Source organism: Mobula birostris, chromosome X (genome assembly GCF_030028105.1).
Source record: "Mobula birostris isolate sMobBir1 chromosome X, sMobBir1.hap1, whole genome shotgun sequence".
Lineage (NCBI taxonomy): Eukaryota > Metazoa > Chordata > Chondrichthyes > Myliobatiformes > Myliobatidae > Mobula > Mobula birostris.
In genome coordinates this window covers 24,751,557-24,775,869 of record NC_092402.1, presented here as the reverse complement: position 1 = coordinate 24,775,869, position 24,313 = coordinate 24,751,557, and the positions used below count along the sequence as shown (strand labels likewise).

The 24,313-nt window shown below is 41.1% G+C and overlaps 1 protein-coding gene across 1 annotated transcript; it reads left to right on the top strand.

The window, feature by feature from the left end:
• Position 1: 1 nt before the first annotated feature.
• Positions 2-24,042, top strand: phb (prohibitin). Its single transcript, XM_072248845.1, has 6 exons — positions 2-220; positions 3,605-3,766; positions 4,033-4,175; positions 8,610-8,726; positions 15,985-16,080; positions 23,325-24,042. Exons 1-6 carry the CDS (start codon positions 133-135, stop codon positions 23,538-23,540), a joined length of 822 nt encoding a protein of 273 aa, XP_072104946.1. The 5' UTR covers positions 2-132; the 3' UTR covers positions 23,541-24,042.
• Positions 24,043-24,313: the final 271 nt, after the last annotated feature.

Genomic DNA, 24,313 nt, shown 5'->3' with positions numbered 1-24,313 from the left:
GAAGATTAGGGGGTTGAGTCTGCGCAGTGGGAGCGTGGAGGTGACCGTGTGGCCTTGGTCATAGCAGCAGCTGGTGAACATTGTTTTATTCGTTTTTTCCTCATTATTTTGGGCCGTTTTCTGAAGCCAGGAATGGCCACGAAAGTTCTGGAGACCATTGGGAAGTTTGGAATCGGGCTGGCTATTGCTGGAGGGATCGTGAACTCGGCGCTTTACAACGGTGAGCTGTCCTCAGCGTGTGGTTTTTGGCGGGGGCCCATTCCTCGGGCCTGCATTCACCTGCCGGAGCTCGGCCTGTCAGCTCTGGGCTAGAGGCTATGTATTCCGCGTCCTCAGCTCTGTAGGTGTCTTTGAACTTTTCCTCTTAGTCTCAGACGAGCGAGTCCGAAGCTCAAGCTGTTTCCCCACGTTGCGTCTCGCCATTATGCAATCTGCAGGTTATTCAAAAATTGCAAACTTATTCTTTCGGGTGTCTAACTTCCAATTTGGGCTGCCGCAGGATAAAGGGAAATTTCGTTTAATAGTTTGGAGTTTGCTGATTTGGAAGATCATGAGTCATTGTCCTGAATTAACATTGTTAACGTTTGATGTTCATCTGCCAAAGTGGCATGTAGTAGCAAAATTTATTTAATAAGTAACAATAAAAATATAAATGTTAAGATATTTCTTTTATGGTGTTGTTACAGCTATGGACCGAAACATCGACTGTTTATTCATTTCCATAGATGTTGCCTGACCTGCTGAATTCTGAATGCATTTTGAGTGCGTTGCAATGGATCTCCAGTGTCCTTCCCCTCTCCTCCCTTTTTATTCTGATGTCTCCCCCTTCCTTTCAAGTTCTGAAGAAGGTTCCTCCAGCATTTTGTGTGTATTTTGCTTTGGATTATCAGCATCGGGAGAATTTGTGTGTCATAGTCATACTTTATTGATCCCGGGGGAAATTGGTTTTCGTTACAGTTGCTCCATAAATAATAAATAGTAATAGAACCATAAATAGTTAAATAGTAATATGTAAATTATGCCAATAGATTATGAAATAAGTCCAGGACCAGCCTATTGGCTCAGGGTGTCTGACCCTCCAAGAGAGGAGTTGTAAAGTTTGATGGCCACAGGCAGGAATGACTTCCTATGATGCTCAGTGCTGCATCTCGGTGGAATGAGTCTCTGGCTGAATGTACTCCTGTGCCCACCCAGTACATTATGTAGTGGATGGGAGACATTGTCCAAGATGGCATGCAACTTAGACAGCATCCTCTTTTCAGACACCACCGTGAGACAGTCCAGTTCCATCCCCACAACATCACTGGCCTTACGAATGATATGATGTTTCTTTCTTTCTTTCTTTTTAAATCTTTTTATTGAATAAGTATACAAAAAGGTAAGCCATATAGGCACTAATACACTGTTAGAATATAATAAAATTACAGGAGATATTAATACAAAAAAAATGATACAAACAATGTAATTTAAACATAACATACTAAGGTAACATAATAGTATACTAATTTTTTATCAATAGAGAAAAGGGAAAAAAACCCCCAAAAAAAAACCACCGTGCAACTAACTAAAAGCAAAGCAAAGCAATGGGCTAACTTGAAACCAAACAGAGTTAAAAAACTTAAAATCACGTCCTCAATCCCGACCTCCATTAAAAACAGTAAAACAAAACAAGAAGGGTATATAAATATAGAGCAAAAAAAGAGAAGAAAAAAAAATTACATTAAATGAAAATACTGAATAAAAGATCTCCAGGTCTGTTCAAATTTAAGTGAGGAATCGTAAAGATTGCTTCTAATTTTCTCCAAATTCAAGCATAATATCGTCTGAGAAAACCAAAAAAAGGTAGTTGGAGCATTAAGCTCTTTCCAATGTTGTAAGATACATCTTTTCGCCATTAAAGTAAGAAATGCAATCATTCTACGGGCTGAAGGAGAGAGATTAGTCGAAATTTTAGGTAATCCAAAGACAGCAGTAATAGGGTGAGGAGAGATATCTATATTCAATACCTTGGAGATAATATTAAAAATGTCTCTCCAAAAAGTTTCCAGAGTAGGACACGACCAAAACATATGAGTTAAAGAGGCTACCTGCCCCGGACATCTATCACAAAAAGGATTAATGTGAGAATAAAAGCGAGCTAATTTATCTTTGGACATATGTGCTCTATGAGCAACTTTAAATTGAATTAGGGAATGTTTAGCACAGATAGAGGAAGTATTGACTAATTGTAAAATCTGCCCCCAGTCATCCACGGAAATGATAGACCCCAATTCCTGTTTCCCAATCTACCCTAATCTTATCAAATGGAGCTTTCCTAAGTTTCATAATAATACTATAAATCATAGCCGATGCACCTTTCTGACATGGATTAAGGTTAATTATAGTATCTAAAATGTATGTAGGAGGAAGCATTGGAAAAGAAGAAAGTATAGTACTTAGGAAATTTCTAACTTGTAGATATCTAAAAAAATGTATTCTTGATAAATTATATTTATTAGATAATTGTTCAAAAGACATAAGGGAACCATCTAAAAATAAATCCAAAAACCGTGAAATACCCTTAGTCTTCCAAATTTGAAAAGCACGATCCGTAAAAGAGGGAGGAAAAAATATGTTACCTAAAATAGGAATCACTAGCCCAAATTGGTTAAGATCAAAAAATTTTCTGAATTGAAACCAAATACATAAGGTATATTTAACTATCGGGTTAGATACCTGTTCGAGGCGTTTCAAATCAAAAGGAAGAGAGGAACCTAAAATAGAGCCAATTGTATAGCCCTGAACAGATTGTAATTCCAATGCTACCCATTTAGGAATGGATAGTATATCCTGGTCAAGTAACCAAAATTTCATATGTCGAATATTAATTGCCCAATAATAGAATCTAAAGATAGGTAATGCTAAACCTCCATCTCTCTTAGCTTTCTGTAAATGTATTTTACCCAGTCTTGGGTTTTTATTTTGCCAAATAAATGAAGAAATTTTTAAGTCAACTTTATCAAAAAAAGATTTTGGAACAAAGATTGGTAATGCCTGAAATATATATAGAAATTTTGGCAAAAAAAACATCTTAACTGCATTAATACGACCAATCAAAGTTAGATATAAAGGAAACCATTTAGATGAAAGTTGAATAATATGGTCAATTAAGGGTAAAAAGTTAATCTTAAATAAATCTTTGGATATGATGTTTATAGTTAATCTGTTAATTGTGGCGGTTTATGAATAATTTTTACTCGTGTTCTGATACCTCTATATTATATCTGAATGCCAACTTTCTAGAGACTACTTTAATATTGTACTGCAGTATTTTTCTCATTTGTGTTCAAGTCTTGGAGTGGGATTCCAATGTTGCTGAGAGTGCCAACTGAACTTGGTTCTGAGATTTTTTTCCCCCGGTCATTGATTAGAAGTGTTGAGCGTTAAGTCAACTAGAACCCTTGCAACTATATAGCAGGCTTCCAGCTCGAGAAATGTGGTATTGCATTCAGTGAAGGAGGCCTAAATAAACAATGTTTCTTGGGTGATATATATTAAAAATGCCACTTAAAATGAACCAACAAGCATTTTAAAAAAAAAAAGCACCTGTCTTTCATTTCCATAGTTGATGCTGGACACAGAGCAGTGATATTTGATCGATTTCGTGGTGTTCAAGAAGTTGTTCGTGGTGAAGGCACACATTTCCTTATTCCATGGGTACAAAGGCCAATCATTTTTGACTGCCGATCACAACCAAGAAATGTTCCAGTTGTCACAGGTAGCAAAGGTCAGTATAAAAATTTCTTTTTTTTTGGTCAGTGTTAATTGTTAAGAATTTGTGGAAATATACTGAGAATTCGAAGAATTAATGTGCAGTTGAATTGATAAAATGTTAATATAAATTTTTGCTGAGATGAACAGTTCGACCTCTTCATATTAAATTATAAGATGCCAGCAGTGGAGTATAAAATTGAATGTGTCATACATTATACTAAAATGATGAAATTTGGACAAAGGTCTTGAATTACACAACTTTGTTTTCCTGTGTTACAGATTTACAGAATGTAAATATCACACTGCGTATACTGTTCAGACCAGTGACTGACCAGTTGCCCAGGATTTACACCACCATTGGTGAAGATTATGATGAAAGAGTTCTGCCATCTATCACAACAGAAATCCTGAAGTCTGTTGTTGTGAGTACCTTAACAGTTTATGATGATGGGGAATAAGGATAAATACTTCAAGAATTAAAAATACTTGTACACTTATGGCACATTACAAATCTAGCGTTCTTCCATTGGATCTGTTAATGATGGGAATATTTCACCACTAACTCAATATTAAAGCTATATTTTAGCTGCTTTACTGTGTAATAGTTTTTGCCCCTTAAATTTTTTATCACCTACAAGTTGCAGAGCTAGAAACATGCATATTTGTTTCTGCAGTTGGTTATTGCACTTTGTCAACCTGTTTCAAAACAATGTTGTGCGGATCTTTTAACCAAGATCAATCTAACTCTTCCCTCCTACATAACCCTCCATTTTTCTTTTTATCCATGTGCCTATCTAAGAATTTCTTAAATGCCCTTAATGTATCCCCTCTACCACCACCTCCGGCAATGTGTTCTATGCACTTAACATTCTGTGTGTGTACAAACACCTGTCTCTGATATTCACCCCTTCAGTCACCTTAAAAATCTGTTTTCTCATGTTAGCCATTACTGCCTCTACTCAGAGACCTCCAGACAGAACACGCTTCATCTAGTACCACCCTGCCTTCTGTGGGCAATCCAATTCCAACTCCATGCAACCAAGTTTCCCTGGATCCTATGGCTCCTGACCTTCAAATGAACATGGAGAACCTTGTCATATTCTTAACTAAAATCCATACGCGCTGCATCCAGTACTCTACCTTCATCAGTTTGTTTTGCCATGAACTATCCTTCCCCCATATGCTCAAATGCGCTACAATAGTTTGCCCACCATTGATGTAAGACTTGTTGGTCTATAATACCCAAAATTATCCCTTCTACGTTTCTTCAACAAAAGATAGCCATCTTCCAATCTTGTACTACTCCTGTGGCCAGTGAGGACATGAAGATTGTCTAGTGGCACAACAGTCTCCTCCTTCACTTTTTTTTGTAGTAACCTGGGGCATATCCTGTCCGGCCCTGAGACTTGCCTATCCAAATGTACTTCAAAGTTCCAACACATCATCTTTCTTCACCTTGACATATTCCAGCATATTAGCCTGTACTAAGCTGACCTCATTTGTCAAGGTCCCATTCACTGGTGAATACTGAAGCAATATTCATTAAGGACCTCCCCTACTTCCTCTGAATCCAGGCATGTTTGTTCTTTTATCCCTGATCGGTTCTACTGTCTCTGTAGTTATCCTCATGTTCTTCACATACACGCTTAATGCAACTTCCCATGGCCTTCTCATGTCCCCTTCTAGCTGTCCTAAGTCCCTTCTTAAGCACTTTGCTGATTACCTTAATACTCTCAAGAGCACTATCACAAACAAGAGAAAATCTGTAGATGCTGGAAATCCAAGCAAGACACACAAAACGCTGGAGGAACTCTAGGACTAAACAGTCGATGTTTTGGACCGAGACCCTTCATCAGGACTGGAGAAAAAAATGAGGTCAGAGTAAGAAGGTGGGGGGAAGAGAGGAAGAAATGCAAGGTGGTAGGTGATAGGTGAAACCAGGAGGGGGGGGGAGGTGAAGTAAAGAGCTAGGAGGTTGATTGGTGAAAACGATATAGGGCTGGAGAAGGGGTAATCTTATAGGAGAGGGTGGAAGATCATGGAAGAAAAGGAAGGGGGGAGCATCATAGGGAGGTGATGGGCTGGTAAGGAGATATGGCGAGAGAGGGAAATGGGAATGGTGAGGGGGGAGGAGGATTACCAGAAGTTTGAGAAATTGATGTTCATGCCATCTGGTTGGAGGCTACCCATAAGGTGTTGCTTCTCCAACCTGAGTGTGGCCTCATCACGGCAGTAGAGAAGACCATGGATTGGCATGTTGGAATGGGAAGTAGAATTAAAATGGGTGGCCACTGGCAGATCCCACTTGTTCTGGCAGGTGGAGCATAGGTGCTCAGCAAAGCGGTCTTTCAATCTACGTTTGGTCTCACCAATTATACAGGGGGCCACACTGGGAGCACCAGACATTGTAGATCCCAACAGATTAACAGGTGAAGTGTTGCCTCACCTAGAAGGACTGTTTGTGGCCCTGAATGGTAGTGAGGGGGCAGGTGTAGCATTTGTTCTGCTAGCAAGGATAAGTACCAAGAGGGAGATCAGTGGGGAGGGACAAATGGGCAAAGGAAATATGTAGGGACTTTCTTCTGGCACTCGTTCTGCTTGCAAAATAAGTGTTACACCTGCCCCTACACTGCCTCCCTTACTACCATTCAGGGCCCCAAATACCCCTTCCTGGTGAGGCGACACTTCACGTGTAAGTCTGTTGGGGTCACCTGAATCTGGTGTCCTTGTGTATCGGTGAGACCCAACATAGAATTGAAACCGCCTCGCCAGGCACCTACGCTCCATCCACCAGAAAAAGTGGGATCTCCCAGTGGCCACCCATTCCAACATGTCACTCCACGGCTGCCTCTTCTGCCATGATGAGGCCACACTCAGGTTGGAGGAGCAACACCTTGTATTCCGTATGGGTGGTCTCCAACCTGATGGCATGAACATCGATTTTTCGAACTTCCTGTAATGCCCCTTGCCCACTCACCACTCCCATTTCCCTCCCACGTTACCTCCTTACCTGCCCATCACCTCTCTGGTTTTCCTCCCCCTTCCCTTTTCCCAATGGTCTTCTAATCTATCAGATTCCTTCTTCTCCAGAACTGCATCTCTTTCACCAATCGACTTCCCAGCTCTTTACTTCAACCCCCCCACCCCAGGTTTCACCCACCTTCTTAATCTGATTCCTCATCTTTTTTTCCAGTCCTGATGAAGGGTCTCAGCCCAAAACATAGAATGTTTACTCTTCTCCTTAGATGCTACCTGGCCTGCTGAGTTCCTCCAGCATTTTGTGTTTGTTTCTCAAGAGTCCTATTTGATTCATGCTTCATAAACCTTAAGTATCCTTCCCCCTTAACTCTTGACTAAATGTTCCACCTCTTGTCAACCATAGCTCCTTCAGCATACTATTTTTTCCCTGCCTCAGTGGGACAAACCTGCCCAGAACCCCATGCAAGTGCTCCCTAAACAATCTCCATATTTGCCTGAGAATATTTGTTCCCAATTTACACACCCAAGTTCCTGCCTAATAGCATCATAATTCACCCTCTCCAATTAAATATTTCCACATACCATCTGCTCCTGTCCTTATTCAGGTCAACACTAAAGGTCAGGGAGTTGTGGTCTGTCTCCGAAATGTTCACCTGCTGAGAAGTCTGTCCCCTGACCGGGTTCATTGCCTCGTACAGATCCAGTATGATCTCTCCTCTAGTCTGCCTCTCCACGTACTGTGTCAGGAATTCTTCCTGGACACACCTAACAAATTCCACCCCATCTAAACCTCTTGTACTAAGGAGGTATTAATTAATATGAGGGAAATTGAAGTCACCCATAACAAGAACCTTGTTATTTTTGCACCTTTCCAAAATTTGCCTTCCAATCTGTTCCTCATTGTCCCTGTTCCTACTGGAGAGTCTATAGAATACTCCCAATAGTCTGATTGCTCCCTTCCTGTTTCTGACATCCGTGCTGACTCAGTGTATCCAAAACAGGTATTGCAAATTGTTCCAATGCCATATAAATGCACTATAACAAAAGGAGATCAGAGGGACAAGATTTTCCCCACACAGAAATGATTATCTGGTATCAGCTGCCAGTGGAAGCAGATGCGATTGCATCTTGAGAGATGTTTAGGCATACTTTATAGGAAAGATGCAGAAGAATATTGATCTTATGCAGGCAAAAAGGATTAGTATAGGTAGGCATTACATTGGTATCAACAGGGTGGGTTATAATGGCTCATTTCTGTGCTATAAATTTCTGTGGTTCTGCTATATTTTCTCTGATATATAGCATACGAAGTTTCACTGACTTTCAGGTAGGTGGAAAGGGTTATGTATTCAGCCTTTTGCAGGATATTGGATTGGACATTTTAAAATTTGTGCACTAGCCAGATGTGCTTTATTGTTTTCAAATGTCTCCTGAAAAAATTTGTATCTGCTCTTGGCATTCCTGTTTATTCCAACAATATTCTAAATCATTTCAACTGTGAAGCTAACGTTTCAAAGTCCACCATATAAAAGGACTGATTTAAGTTCTGCACAACAGCAATGTATTGCATCCATATGCAGACAGGCAGGAATGAGTATTAATCATCTGAACAAGTTTTCAAATAGAAATGAGCCATTCAGCCCAGCCAGCTACACTGCACTCTTGTTTTTATCCATCAGTTTAAGCCATGTATGTGTTTGTCTTAGATCAGTAGTTTTTCCACATTTTGTCATTGAATTGTAAAATTTTAAATTGGAATCATTTGGATGCATTTATACAGACAACTTAAAACAAATATCCAGAGTTAGCGAGTTTCATATTGTCATTTCTACTCTATAATTATTTGCTAAGCAAATACAAAATTGTGTATGTTCCAGGCTCGATTTGATGCTGGTGAGCTAATCACGCAGAGAGAGCTGGTCTCCAGACAGGTTAGCGAGGATTTGACAGAGAGAGCTGCGACTTTTGGACTCATCCTGGATGATGTGTCACTGGTAATATTTGCATTTTCATCTGCTATCTTCCCTGCATTCTTATGGCTTCTTGGGTTATTTAACCTTGATTCAGTATTTTAATTATCCGCATTCTTTAAGAAGAAATTTTAAATTATGGTTCAGTAAAGCTCAGTCTTGCAATTTCTGTGATATATTTTGTTCCAGTAATGAATTTGATTGCTTCTGTTATCTTAGGCATAGCTAAGAGTGGTAGGGAGGTGACAATGACACGTTTTTGCTGAAAAGCTGCATGAAATATGTATTCCAAGCTTAAAGTCAACAACTTACAGCCATCTATCTTCAGAAAATACCACTGTAATCTGATTTTGTGAAAAATGTCATTATAACATTTAATTTCATTGGAGTCCAGATCTTTTTATGCCAATATAATTTGGTCTGAATTATCAACATTTGAAATAAGGAACAGCAATCTCATAGCTATCAGTAAGAAACTTTGAGTTAAATGAAAATTTTAAAAATGTGCAAAAGCTGGAAATCTGAAATAAAGACAACTTGTTGGAAAAAAAACATAACAGGTCAGGCAGCAATTGTGAAAAGAGAAACGGCCAACATTTCAGTCACAAACAAGAGAAAACCTGCCAATGCTGGAAATCCAAGCAACACACACAAAATGCTGGAGGAACTCAGCAGGACTGGAGGAAAAAAAGCTGAGGAGTAGATTTGAAAGGTTGGGGGAGAGGAGAGAGAAACACCAGGTGATAGGTGAAACTTGGAGGGGAGACATGAAGCAAAGAGCTGGGAAGTTGGTTAATGAAAGAGACATGGGAGAAAGAAGAAAGGCAGGGGGAGAGGAACACCAGAGGGAGACAATAGGCGGGCAAGGAGATAACATGAGAGAGGGATAAGGGGATAGGACATATTGGAATGAGAAGGAGAATTAAAATGGGTGGCCACTGGGAGATCCCCCTTGTTCTGGCAGATGTAGTGTAGATGCTCGACGAAGCCACCTTCCAATCTATGTCGGGGCTCACCGATATACAAGAGGTCACACTGGGAGCACCAAACACAGTAGATGACCTCAACAGACTCACAGTTGAAGTGTCGCCTCACCTCGAAGGACTGTTTGGGGCCCTGAATGGTCGTGAGGAAGGAGGTGTAGCACTTGTTCCACTTTCAAGGATAAGTGCCAGAAGGGAGATGAGTGCGGAGGGACAAATGGACAAGGGAGTCGTGTTGGACACGATCCCCGTGGAAAGCAGAAAGTGGTTGGGGGGGGTGTGTTTACTGGTGGGATCCGGTTGGAGGTGGCAGAAGGTGAGGACTAGAGGAATATTCTCCTTGGTAGCGTGGCGGGAGGATGGGGTATAGACATGTGTGAAATGGAAGAGATGTGGTTGAAGGCGGCATTGATGGTGGAGGAAGGGAAGCCCCTTCCTTTGAAAAAGGAAGACATCTCCTTCATTCTAGAATGAAAAGCCTCATCCTGAGAGCAGATGCAGTGGAGTTAGAGGAATTGAGAGAAGGGCATGGCATTCTTACAAGTAACAGGGTGGGACGAGGTATAGTCCAGGTAGCTGTGAGAGTCCGTGGTTTGTAATAGACATTGGTGGATAAGCTGTCTGCAGAGATAGAGACCGTAAGATCGAGAAAGGGGAAGGAAGTGTTGGAAATGGACCAGGTGAATCTTGAGAGCTAGGTGGAAGTTGGAGGCAAAGTGAATGAAATCAACAAGTTTAGGTCTGTGGCCGTTCATCTGTTCTGAAGGTGAATGGACTCACTTAAAATATTTATCGTTTCTCTTCACACATGCTGCCTGACACACTAGGTTCTTCCAACATTTTCCTTTTCTAAAGTTCTGTGTAATTTCATCACTGAACTAGATTCTAGACCACCCAACAGTCTGCGGGATTTAGAGGAACAAATTCACAGAGATTGTGGACAGTTGCAAGAAACATAAGGTTGTGATAGGCGATTTTAACTTTCCACATATTGACTGGGATACCCATGCTGTAAAAGGAGATTGAAAAGAGTTTGTCAAATGGGTTCAGGAAAGTTCCCTTAATCAGTACACGCAAGTCCCAACGAGAAAGCGTGCAATACTTGATCTGTTAGGGACTGAGACAGGGTAGGTGACAAGTTTGTGTCAGGGAATACTTTGCATCTAGTGATCATAATTCTATTACTTTCAAGGTAATTATGGAGAAGGATATGTTCAGTCCTTGGGTTGAGATTCTAAATTGGAGGAAGACCAATTTTGATGGAGCGTGGATTGGGACAGATTGTTTTCTGGCAAAGGTGTACTTGATAAAGTGGGGTGCTTTCAGAAGTGGAATTTTGAGAGTATAAAGCCTGTCGGAATAAAAGGTTAAAAATAATAGGTGTAGGGAACCTTGGTTTTTAGTAGTAATGGGGCCCTGGTTAAGAAGAAAGATGAGCAGATGGCTCTTGGGGTTTAAGTTCATAGCTTCCTGAGAGTGGCTACATAAGTTGATAGTGTGGTTAAGAAGGCATAGTCAAGGCATTGAGTTCAAAAGTGAAGAAGCTTAATAACATTTTCGACAGCATCTGGAGTATTGCATACAGTTCAGGTTGCTCCATTATAGAAAGGATGTCAAAGCTTCGGAGAAGGTACAGAAGAGGTTTACCAGGATATTGCCTGGATTAGAGGGCATGTGCTATCATGAAAGGTTGGAAAAACTTTGGGCTATTTTCTGTGGATCGAAGAAGACTGAGGGAAGATCAGATAGAGCTTTATAAGGTTATGAGAGGCATGGATAGACAATATCTTTTTCTAAGGGTTGAAATGTCTAATGCCAGAGGGCATGCATTTAAAGTGAGAGGGGGTCATTTGAAAGGTGATGTGAGGGGCAAGTTGTTTTTTTTTAACCTAGAGTGGTGGATGCCTAAAATACGCTGCCTGGGGTGGTGGTAGAGGCAGAAACATTAGAGACTTTTAAGAGATGTGTAGATAGGCACATGAATGTGAAGAAAATGCAAGGATATGAATGTTGTGTAGGCAAAAGAGATTAGTTAGACATTTGATTGCTGATTTAATTGGCTCAGCACAATATTGTGGGCTGAAGAGCCTGTCCCTGTGCTGTACTGTTCTCTGTTATATCTGCAGGTGTAGGTTGGGATAGGTTGTTTTCTGGCAAAAGGATACTTGGTAAGTGGGAGGACTTTTAAAGTGAAATATTGAGGGTACAGATTTTGCATGTTTTTAGAATAAAAGACAAGGCGAACAGGTTTAGGGATCCTTGGGCTTTGAGGGGTATTGAGGCTCTGGTTAAGGAGGCACATATCAAGTATAGGCAGTTTGGATCAAATAAGTTGCTTGAGGAGTGTAAGAAATGTAAGAGAACATTTGAGAGAAATCAGCAGAGCTAAAAGAGAACACTTTGCTCTGGAGATGTGAATGAGGATCCCAAGGGCTTCTAAGTGCAAAAGGATATTAAGGGACAAAATTGGTCCTCTGGAAGATTGGAATGGTGAACTATGCATGGAGCCAAAATGGGAGGAATTTTAAATGGATTGATTAGGGATAGTCATCATGGCTTTGTGTGTGGCAGATCGTGTCTAACCAATCTTAGTTTTCTCAGGATGTTACCAGGAAAGTTAATGAAGGTAAGGCAGTGGATATTATCTACATGGACCTCAGCAAGGCATTCCACAAGGTCCCACATGGGACGTTAATCAAGAAGGTTCAGTCACTTGGCATTCTGGATGAGGTGGTAAATTGAAGCAGATGTTGGCTTTGCAAGAGACGCCAGAGAGTGGTAGGTAGTAGATGGTTGTTTCTCTGACTGGAGGCCTGTGACTAGTGGAGTGCCGCAGGGCTTGGTGCTAGATTGTTCGTCATCTGTATTAACAATCTGGATGATAATGCAGTTAACTGGATCAGAAAGTTTGGGGGTAGCACCAAGATTGGGGGTATAGTGGACAGCGAGGAAGACTATGAAAACTTGCTGCAGAATCTGGATCGGTTGGAAAAATGGCAGATGGAATTTAATGCAGACAAGTGTGAGATGTTACACATTGAGAGGACCAACAACGGTAGGCACATGGTGAGAGGACAGGCAATGAGGAGTGTGGTAGGTCAAAGGGATCTGGGAATACAGGTCCATAATTCATAGGGTTGTAAAAAAAAGCTTTTGGTGCATTGGCCTTCATAAATCAAAGTATTGAGTACAGGAAATAGGATGTTATTTTGAAGTTGTTTAAGACATTGGTGAGGCCTAATTTGGGGTATTGTATGTTGTTTTGGTCACTTACCTACAGGAAAGATGTAAATAAAGTTAAAAGAGAATGTAGAAAAATTACAAGGATGTTGCCAGGACTGAAGGACCTAAGTGATATGGAAAGATTGAATAGGTTTGAATTTTATTCCTTGAAACTTAAAAGATTGAGAGGAGATTTGATAGAGGTATACAAAATTATGAGGGGTATAGATAGGGTAAATGCAAGCAGGCTTTTTCCGCAGAAGTTGGGTGAGACTACAACTGGAGCTCATGGGATAAAGGTGAAAAGTTTTAAGGGGAACATGAGGGGAAACCTTTTCAGTCAGAAGATGGGGAGAGTTTGGAACAAGCTGCCAGCACAAGTGGTGCGTGCGAGCTTGATTTCAATGTTTAAGGAAAGTTTGGATAGGTACATGAATAGTAGGGGTATGGATGGCAGATCAATGGGACTAGTCAGTTTAAATGGTTTGACATGGACTAGATGCGCCAAGAGGTTTGTTTCTGTGCCGTAGTTTTCTCTGACTCTTTAATTATAAGAAATTCGCAGAACAGAGAAGTGGTACTGGAGCTCCCATGCTCTGGAGGTGGTGTATAGCTGCTTGATTAAGCCACTCAGCAGTAGTACAGGTTGACCACCACAAATCTGGAATGATTGGGACCTGTGGATTAGTGATTTTGCTGAATCACAAATGGTTAGGTTAGGATTAAATAGATAAACACCTCTAACCCACTTGATGATCACCTCAACCTTGGATATTACAGAAAAAAGAAATGATAAGTGAAAAGCAATTTTTTCACTGGTCTGTCTGTCAACTGCACTTAGTAGCCACTTCATAAACAGGGAGCGATATTTAGCCTTCAAAGATACCATAAACATTATTCTTTACCAAGAGTTCTGTTTTTGGGTGCACAGAGTGGTTATCTAAAATCAGCATCCTCTGTAGTCAGTGTTCATCTTGGAGTACAGTGTTGGTTTCGTCCACAATGCTTGGGACTTAAATTTTCATCAGAAACTAACTTACTTGACGAACTCAGCAGCCACTTCCTTGTCTGCTGACAGTTTTTCACCATAGACTGCACGAAATTTTATGCCATGTCGCACTCATCACACTCGTAATCCAGTCCTAATTCTTCATGAAATAATTTTGCTTGTTCCTTCATCATCACTTCTGACAGTTCTACACCTTTGCTGATGTGAAGTTTAAACCACTTTATGATAACTTTGTCAATTTGTAAACATCTTCCATCTTTCATTGTTTTCCTTATGCGCATCTGTTTTTTTGATTCGCTGTCAGCAAAGAACTGGCACAACTTTTCTTTCTATTTCTTTATATCATAAACTGTGGAAGAGCCAGTGTTACACAAGACACAAATGCTTTTCACAAACACACCACTGTTGAGTTTTTCAGAACTTCCACCTTGTCTGCTATAGACGACGAATAGTGTTTGCACTTTACACCACGAGAAGTACTTCCTTTATTCAATGAAGACGTGACTGGGGCTAGATAAGCACAGGTTATAAAAGTAAATGTAGAATAACAAAGGAATGACTTGCTCCTTTTAAAGACAGTGCCAACAGCTGATTTTGTTAATAGCGCCACCAAAACAGTGGTGACGAGTTGGCACAGCGATGCGGGAAATTAGGCTGGCGCAAATTATGTTCGAACCAGCGGTGGAACTGGATTACTGAATGTCAGAGTTGAAGTGGTCGACCTGTATTATAATATGCTTCTCTTAAGATCCCCCACGCAGTAAATTTTGATTATGAACAGCTGTTTTGGTTTTCATATTTATTAAGGCGATAACACTAATCAGTACTAAAAGCTATTTTTAATTCCATTGTGTTTTTATTTCTCAATTAATTCTGCAGTTTGTCTCATTTGAAAGTTACCATCACCAGAAATGCTCCTCGTCTTATTGTGATTTGATGCTATTGTTAAAACAGTCCAATATTAATCCTACTTATCCATGTTCTCTTTCCCATCCTGTATTTATCCAGTTTTCTCTTGAAAGTTGTAATAATCTTGTGTCTGTTGTCAGTATCCCTCGGCTCTCTAGTACTTTCAATTTGGATTGTATCCAGGCTTAGCAGAACTTGATCTCTCAATTTTCTATCACAAGGTTGAAGTAATAAAAAAAATCCATCAAAGATCAGTAGCCTCGGCTTGCACATATTCTGATGATTGTTAGAATAATATTGAAATAGAGAGAGTTTTGTTATATTGCAATAGCAATGCCACAGATGCATTGGGGAGGAAGGAACGTAGATTGAATTACTTCAAACGCTGCAGACTTGGAAAAGAGTGAGTGAAAAGTGCCTAAAGTCAGTGAAAAACATTTTAGCATTTGGGCTAATGAAGGCTGCTTTACTGAGCTTTCACTTTAGCTTGTTCTGGTGAAAATGGAAATTTTCAGAACCTGCATTTAGCTGACCTTTTAGATCAGAGTTACTTCAAATGCCGATTACTCATTGACAGCTATTGGTGCAAATTTTTTGACAAATGGAGTTGCGTATACATGACTGTAATTGATCCGTTACATGTATATAAGAAAGCTTACAGAGAAAAAAAAACAATGTTGGTATTTTTGAAGTATTTAGCTAACCTAATATTAGGGTGCGTATGGTAATACATAATTATACCTTGGTTATGCAGTCCGATTCTCTGGTGAAAAAGTCTAATCGGTACAAGAAAACGTTTGACAATTCTATGTTGTGAGATTGTACCAATAGGGAAAAATGGTGAGAGTTTAAAAACTTAAATTTGAGAATGTTGAGTTTGAGATTCTAGTTCCTAAAATCCTATACCCCAGTAAATATATCACGACCAGCTACTACTTACCATTGTGACCATGAGCTCACAGTCTCTGCAAGAATTTTTCATTTAAAACTGCAGGATGAAAATGCATAAAGCCTCCTTCCCTCATTGTTGATCAACTGTGAATTCCAGCAATTATACATTCTGAAATTTCCCAGACTTGGTATAATTGGTTTGCTAGCAGTGTTTGATTATTCATTTTGTATTTCTGATCTTGATATACCCACCTTTTTTTCCCTACAGACTCATTTGACCTTTGGCAAAGAGTTTACAGAGGCTGTGGAGCTAAAGCAGGTTGCACAACAGGAAGCTGAGCGAGCCAGATTTATTGTAGAAAAAGTGAGTACTGGGTTGCTATACTAGTTACCTATTTGCAATCCAAACAAGAAAACAAATAGTTTATGAATGAAAAGTAAATCTAGTAAGAAGTTTTAAGCTCATTTGAAGTTGGTCAACCTGGACAATCATTCCCTCTAATCTTACAAATTCTAGCAGCTTGCTCCAACACAGTGGTTCTCAACATGGGCCAAAGGACCATGCTGCAAGTAAAAAAACAAAAAACTTGGAGCCATAGGGGTTTTTGGCCATTTTAATGAAATATTAAAATATATAAATTGCATTTTTTTTTTTAATTGGAACCCTGAATGAACTGAATGGGAAAATATGTTAGATGATGCAAATGAGGCAGCAAAGCGGATTAGCCTGTGCGTGGGTGGAAGGAGGGGGTGCGGCATGTCAATCTTTATCTCTACTCCGGCTTGACCATGCACCAATCACCATTCACACCCTGCGGGACAGCCTGCTGAGCCCTACTCCACCTCCACCCCCAATCACAAACTGCACTTTGGGCAGGGCAAGGCCAATCAGTGAGTATGCAGCAAGATGCTGATTCTGTTCCACTGACCTGTGCGTGTTATAATACTTACAGAGCATGGCATAGAGGCAATGGGGTCATCTGCCAGAAATGGCTAAACTGCAGAGAGGCAAGAATGTGTGAAACACTATCTACCATTACAGCTTCCATTAAATCCCTGATGCTTGGCATATTTTGAAAGGAAGTTCAGTTCACTTTTCTTGATAGTATTGCAGTGTTTCTAAGTGGGAAGATCACATCAGCAAACCACACAACCAGCGGCAACATCCTGCAGATATTTCACAAAAATTCTTCTGTATCTCCTTTCAAATATGATTCTACTATTAAGCTGCATGCAATTGGAACCTGTGAGTTACATCTTGATGGTGTGTAATTGGGCCAATTGAGCAATCTGGTGTTTTGCTGTCTCCGAGGGAGTTCAGTGAGGTTTGGACTGGAGAGTGTAGCCTGGAAGCTTGGAGACCATTTTCGACTCCATTGCTCCCCTCCAATTGAGGGGTCAAGCAAGTTTGAAGTTGATGAGAACGTGAGTGGAGGATGGAAGGGTGTTTGCCATCTGTCTGCGTTTGACCGGTCTTACTTTCCTTCTCGCTAGCTGCTGTCGGAGGAAAGTTCAAGCCTTGGGTTCCGTGCTGCAAGGATTGATTGGCGAGGCTGTGGACTTGTTTTGGGGGGGATTTTGAAGATCGTGTTGCATGTATTTCTGGATTCTGGTTACTCTTTTTGTCGCTGTTTTTGAGCAGTTTGATCGATCAGGACTGGGGCACTTCACTGCTTTGTCTGACATTTTATCTGTCAGAAATATTTGAAAAACCAAATTTATTAAAGTTACAAGAAAAAAACTGCAATCTCATAATATGCAAAGAGGCTATTACTGCTTTCCTTAGAAACTGCAAGCTTTTCAGCAGCAATACTGGACCTTGCGAGTTTAAGTAATTTCCTTCACCATCCACTCTTAAAATAGACAATAGGTGCAGGAGTAGGCCATTCAGCCCTTTGAGCCAGCACCACCATTCACTGTGATCATGGCTGATCATCCACAATCAGTATCCAGTTCCTGCCTTATCCCCATAACCTTTGATTCCGCTATCTTTAAGAGCTCTATCCATCTCTTTCTTGAAAGCATCCAGAGACTTGGCCTCCACAGCCTTCTGGGGCAGAGCATTCCATATATCCACCACTCTCTGTGTGAAAAAGTTTTTCCTCAACTCCATTCTAAATGGCCTACCTCTTATTCTTAAACTGTGGCGTCTGGTTCTAGACTCACCCATCAGCGGGAACATGCTTCCTGCCTCCAGTGTGGCCAATCCCTTAATAATCTTATATGTTTCAATAAGATCCCCTCTCATCCTTCTAAATTCCAGAGTATACAAGCCCACTCGCTCCAATCTTTCGACAGATGACAGTCCCGCCATCCCGGGAATTAACCTTGTGAACCTATGCTGCACTCCCTCAATAGCAAGAATGTCCTTCCTCAAATTTGGAGACCAAAACTGCACACAGTACTCCAGGTCTTGTCTCACCAGGGCCCTGTACAGCTGCAGGAGGACCTCTTTGCTCTTATACTCAATTCCCCTTGTTATAAAGGCCAGCATGCCATTAGCTTTCTTCACAGCCTGCTGTACTTGCATGCTTGCTTTCAGTGACTGATGTACAAGAACACTTAGATCTCGTTGTACTTCCCCTTTTTCTAACTTGACTCCATTTAGATAATAATCTGCCTTCCTGTTCTTACCACCAAAGTGGATAACCTCACATTTATCCACATTAAATGCATCTGCCCACTCACCCAGCCTGTCCAAGTTACCCTGCATTCTCATAACATCCTCTTCACATTTTACACTGCCACCCAGCTTTGTGTCATCAGTAAATTTGCTAATGTTACTTTTAATTCCCTCATCTAAATCATTAACATATATTGTAAACAGCGGCGGTCCCAGCACTGAACCCTGCTGTACCCCACTGGTCACCACCTGCCATTCCGAAAGAGACCCGTTAATCGCTGCTCTTTGTTTTCTGTCAGCCAGCCAATTTTCAATCCATGTCAGTACTCTGTCCCCAATACCATGTGCCCTAATTTTGCCCACTAATCTCCTATGTGGGACTTTATGAAAGGCTTTAAGTCCAGGTACACTACATCCACTGGCTCTCCCTTGTCCATTTTCATAGTTACATCCTCAAAAAATTCCAGAAGATATCGTCAAGCACGATTTCCCCTTCGTAAATCCATGCTGACTTGGACCAATCCTGTTACTGCTATCCAGATATGTCGTAATTTCATCTTTTATGATTGACTCCAGCATCTTTCCCACCACTGACGTCAGGCTAACCGGTCTATAATTTCCTGTTTTCTCTCTTCCTCCTTTCTTGGAGAGGGACAACATTAGCCACCCTCCAGTCCACAGGAACTGATCCTGAATCTATAGAACATTGGAAAATGAATACCAATGCATCCACGATTTCTAAAGCCACCTCCTTAAGTACCCTGGGATGCAGACCATCAGGTCCCAGGGACTTATCAGCCTTCAAACCCAACAGCCTATCCAACACCATTTCCTGCCTAATATAAATTTCCTTCAATTCATCCATTACCCTAGGTCCTTTGGCCACTATAATATTTGGGAGATTGTTTGTGTCTTCCCGAGTGAAGACAGATCCAAAGTACTTGTTCAACTCGTCTGCCATTTCCTTGTTCCCCATAATAAATTCACCCGCTTCTGTCTTCAAGAGCCCAATTTTGGTCTTAAATATTTTTTTACCTTTTCACATACCTAAAGAAGCTTTTACTATCCTCCTTTATATTCTTGGCTAGTTTGCATTCGTACCTCATTTTTTCTCCGCGTATTGCCTTTTTAGTTACCTTCTGTTGCTCTTTAAAAGTTTCCCAATCCTCTGGCTTCCCACTCGTCTTTGCTATGTTATACTTCTTTTATTTTTATACTGTCCATTACTTCCCTTGTCAGCCACGGCCTCCCCTTACTCCCCTTAGGATCTTTCTTCCTCTTTGGAACGAACTGATCCTGCACCTTCCGCATTATTCCCAGAAACACTTGCCATTGCTGTTCCACTGTCATCCCTGCTAGGATATTGTTCCATTGAACTTTGGCCAGCTCCTCCCTCATAGCACCATAGTTCCCTTTGCTCAACTGTAATACTGACACTTCTGAGTTTCCCTTCTCCCTCTCAAATTGTAGATTAAAACTTGTCATATTATGGTCACTACCTCCTAATGGCTCCTTTATCTCGAGGTCTCTGATCAAATCCGGTTCATTGCACAACACTAAATCTAGAATTGCGTTCTCTCTGGTAGGCTCCAGTACAAGCTGTTCTAAGAATCCATCTCAGAGGGACTCCACAAACTCCCTTTCTTGGGGTCCAGTGCCAACCTGATACCTCCAGTCTACCTGCATGTTGAAATCCCCCATAACAATTATAGCATTACCTTTGCGGCATGCCAATTTTAACTCTTGATTCAACTTACACCATACATCCAGACTACTGTTTGGGGGCCTGTAGATAACTCCCATTAGAATTTCTCAGTTCTATCCATACTGACTCTACGTCTCCTGATTCTATGTCCTCCATCGCAAGGGACTGAATATCATTCCTCACCAACAGAGCCACCCCACACCCTGTGCCCATCAGTCTGTCCTTTCGATAGGATGTATATCCTTGAATATTCATTTCCCAGGCCCTGTCCACTTGAAGCCATGTCTCTGTTATTCCCACAACATCACACTTACCAACTTCCAACTGTGCCTCAAGCCCATCCACTTTATTTCTTATACTCCATGCATTCATATACAATACTTTTAATTCATTACTCCCCTCACCTCCCATGTCAATTCCTATTTCACTTGGCCATACTGTACAATCCCTTCTTGAGCTTTCTGCTCTGTTGATTCTGCTGTCATTCTTAACTTTTCTTATTCTCACTTCCCCTTTATCTCCATCCTTACGTTTCCAGTTCGTCCCCTCCCCCCCACTATTTAGTTTAAACACACCCGTGTTGCAGAGGCAAACCTGCCTGCCAGAATGCTGGTGCCCCGCTTAATAAGGTGCAACCTGTCCCTTTTGTACAATTCATTCTCACCCTGAAACATACCCCAGTGGTCCAAGAATGTAAATCCTTGCTTCCTGCACCAGTTCCTCAGCCACACATTCAGATCCATTATCTCCCTGTTCTTGACCACTCCAGCACGAGGAACAGGAAGCAATAGAGAATAGGTGCAGAAGTAGACCAGTCGGCCCTTCGAGCCTGCACCGCCATTCTGAGATCATGGCTGATCATCTACTATCAATACCCGGTTCCTGCCTTGTCCCCATAACCCTTGATTCCCCTATCCATGAGATACCTATCTAGCTCCTTCTTGAAAGCATCCAGAGAATTGGCCTCCACTGCCTTCTGAGGCAGCGCGTTCCACACCACAACTCTCTGGGAGAAGAAGTTCCTCCTCAACTCTGTCCTAAATGACCCACCCCTTATTCTTAAACCATGCCCTCTGGTACTGGACTCTCCCAGCAGCTGGAACATATTTCCTGCCTCTATCTTGTCCAATCCCTTAATAATCTTCTATGTCTCAATCAGATACCCCCTCAATCTCCTTAATTCCAGCGTCTACAAACCGGAGATAACCACCCTGGGAGTCCTGCTTTTCAGCCTTCTTCCGAGTTCTCTGAAGTCACGCTGTAGAATGTCTTTCCTCTTCTTCCCCACGTCATTTCTGCCAACATGTACCACCACTTCCGGATGTTCACCTTGAGGATTCCCTGCAATCGGTCTGTGACATCCTGGATCCTGGTACCAGGGAGGCAACACACCATCCTTAAATCTCGCCTGTTGCCACAGAAACCCCTTTCTGTACCTCTCACTATGGAGTCCCCTACTACCACGGCTCTGCCTGACGTCTGTCTCCTCGGCTTTGCTCCAGCGCCAATTGTTGACTCGCAGACTGGCACTGTCTTCTGTCCCGACAGCTTCCAAGAGGGAGAACCTGTTTACGAGGGGCACATCTCCCGGGGTCTCCTGTACTTCAAGCATCCTTTCCTTGCTCATCGTCGTCCCCCTTCTCTCTTCTGGTATCCTGGGTGTAATGACCTCACTGTAGGTCCTGTCCAGAAAACTCTCGTTCTCCCAGATGAACCTAATGATATAACAGCTCAAGCGAAATTCAAACATGGCAAGGAAAATTTCTAAATAACCGGTGATATTCAAAATAAGTTTCCACAGCTTTGGGAGAAAGCCAAGTTGTTTTTAATTGGATTTTCCACCTCTTATCTAGTTGAATGTGGTTTTAGTCAAGCTCTTCAACTGCTATCAAAAGCTTGTAACTGTCTTGATATGAAAAGAGGAGATCTTTGATAATCTTTAACCAAGTTGCAACCAGATATTCAAAACCACGGTAGTTTGCATCAGTCACAAGGATCCCATAAATACCCAAAGTAAAAATGTTAATGTATTTTTTTGTTGCTGGTTGGAAGAAAATTTTATATAATAAATAAAGTATCCTATTCAGAGCTTTGACCTAGTTTTTATATACACCTGCGGTGCCGATGGTTGGCATCCGTTTGTCTCAAAGGACAATGCGTGATGATCATCACAAGTCTGGCTGGAAGGAATGGAGATTCTGAGATGCCCAGTCATCAAGATCCTCTTGGCCTCACCAGTGTAGTCCAAAGGAAAGCTTGTATAGCAATACGTTTAGCAGCAGCTTGGCTGCCGGAGCTGATGGAAGGATGTTCATTGATGTCCAGCCTCCATAGGGGCTCTACTCCGGATTTGCTGTCTGGGTTTACTCCCGTAACCTTCGTCTCTCCCGACGCTGCCCACAAGGCAGTGGGGCAACTTACCCATAGCTAGGGATCTGGTTCACGAGCACCAGGGCGCATCCACACACCAGTGGGCCTGCATGCTGCATGTGGGCCAGACCTCCTCCCTGTCCTCTGTAATTCAGCCTAAGTCTGAAAGGAGTTCAGTTTCCATGTGTCGCCAGCGAGGAGGCGCTACATGAGGCTTGCTGTTGGAGAGGCTGTGTACTGGCAGGGAAAGACTTGCAAGTCGCGAGACCGCTAGCCAGTGGTGGAAGCTGAAACTGAGAGCAACACGCAGTGCCCACTACATTACCATAGTGGACACATCACAACAACCATTTTGACACCTGTAACATAATATAATATCTCAACCTGTTAAAATATATATATTGACTGAATAAGCATAATCAGTACAGTTGATCAAAAAAAATCTTAAGCATTTAATGGAGACTATAGAAGGTGGGAACCACAGAGGTAAATTGAAGTCACAAGTGGGCCACAAACAAAGGTTGAGAGTCAATGTTGCAGTTAATTGCCCAGTTAAATAACTACCTTGCAGAAAGGTAGTAGTAGTTTTTCATGATAAACATAAATTACAACAAATGTTAATGAAACCATGGGAGCTTTTTTTTTGAGGCGCTGCTCATGTTTTGAAGCATCTTTAACTTGAAGAATTTGGGTTAAATTTCTGTAGCCACAGTGGTTTGAATATGGAATTAGCTGCCAAATGGTGTAATTAAAATGAATAACAGATGCTTTTCGGGGAAGTTGAATAAATTTGTTGGGGAGAAGGGAGTAGAACATGCTGATGTAAACCATTGTGGGAGAACGGTGTGCAGATTAGGCAGAGAAGTAATTTTCATTCTGTAACACATTGCAACATTGTTTTGTTGGATAGGCTGAACAACAGAAGAAAGCAGCTGTTATTGCTGCAGAAGGGGACTCCAAAGCTGCAGAACTCATCGCTAATTCCCTGTCACAAGTCGGGGATGGTTTGATTGAACTGAGAAAACTGGAAGCTGCTGAAGATATCGCTTTCCAACTCTCAAGGTCCCGCAATGTAACCTATTTACCATCTGGTCAGTCAACATTACTCCAGCTGCCCCCACATTAACAAAGAACTTTGTCACAATACATTGTGTGTCCAGAATAGCAAAATTTTATGTATGTCCTATCCCTCAATACCATCTTTGGTACCAAAAGTTTCATTAGTTGACCATTAGAAAGAATTACAAAAGGAAAAACTATCAATAATTTGTTCAATGTTTAATTTTTTAAGCATTCTTTCCTAGTGCTGTAGCGTGACTTATTCTTGTTCTGCTGCAGGAATTGCCAAAATTTAAAAAGTACAAATAACCAAGATCCAAAGTTATGTTATTAGAGTTCTTGGGAAAAGTAATGTTCCAGCAAAATGATATGCAATTTGTGATTAAAGCATGATGTAAAATTGAAATGTGGATTAAAATCAATGACAGCATTGTATTGATCTTTAAATGCAAACTATAGAAAATTCTGTATTCGTTCTGCTTTGAATACTCAGTATAGAAAATTATATTTAATGACTGTCATAATGCATGCACAAGTAATTTTTTAATTCAATAAATGTACTGAAGTCATTAATATTTTGTACTCCATTTAATTTTAATTGTTGTGGTCTACTGCTTTATAAATTGAATGTGCAGCTATGGAACTGAGTAGATGCAAATGTGCAGTGCCCCAGTGAGATGGATTTAATGCTGATTTCTTTATCACCGAGTTCCTTTGTGGGGATGGTGAAGAAGATAGTTAAGATGAACATTTTAATTGTTCCTAGATGTGAAGGAGCCAAAATATCATCCCAAAGATTCTTAACACTAGTAGCTGATTTAGAACAATAGTTCTGGACAT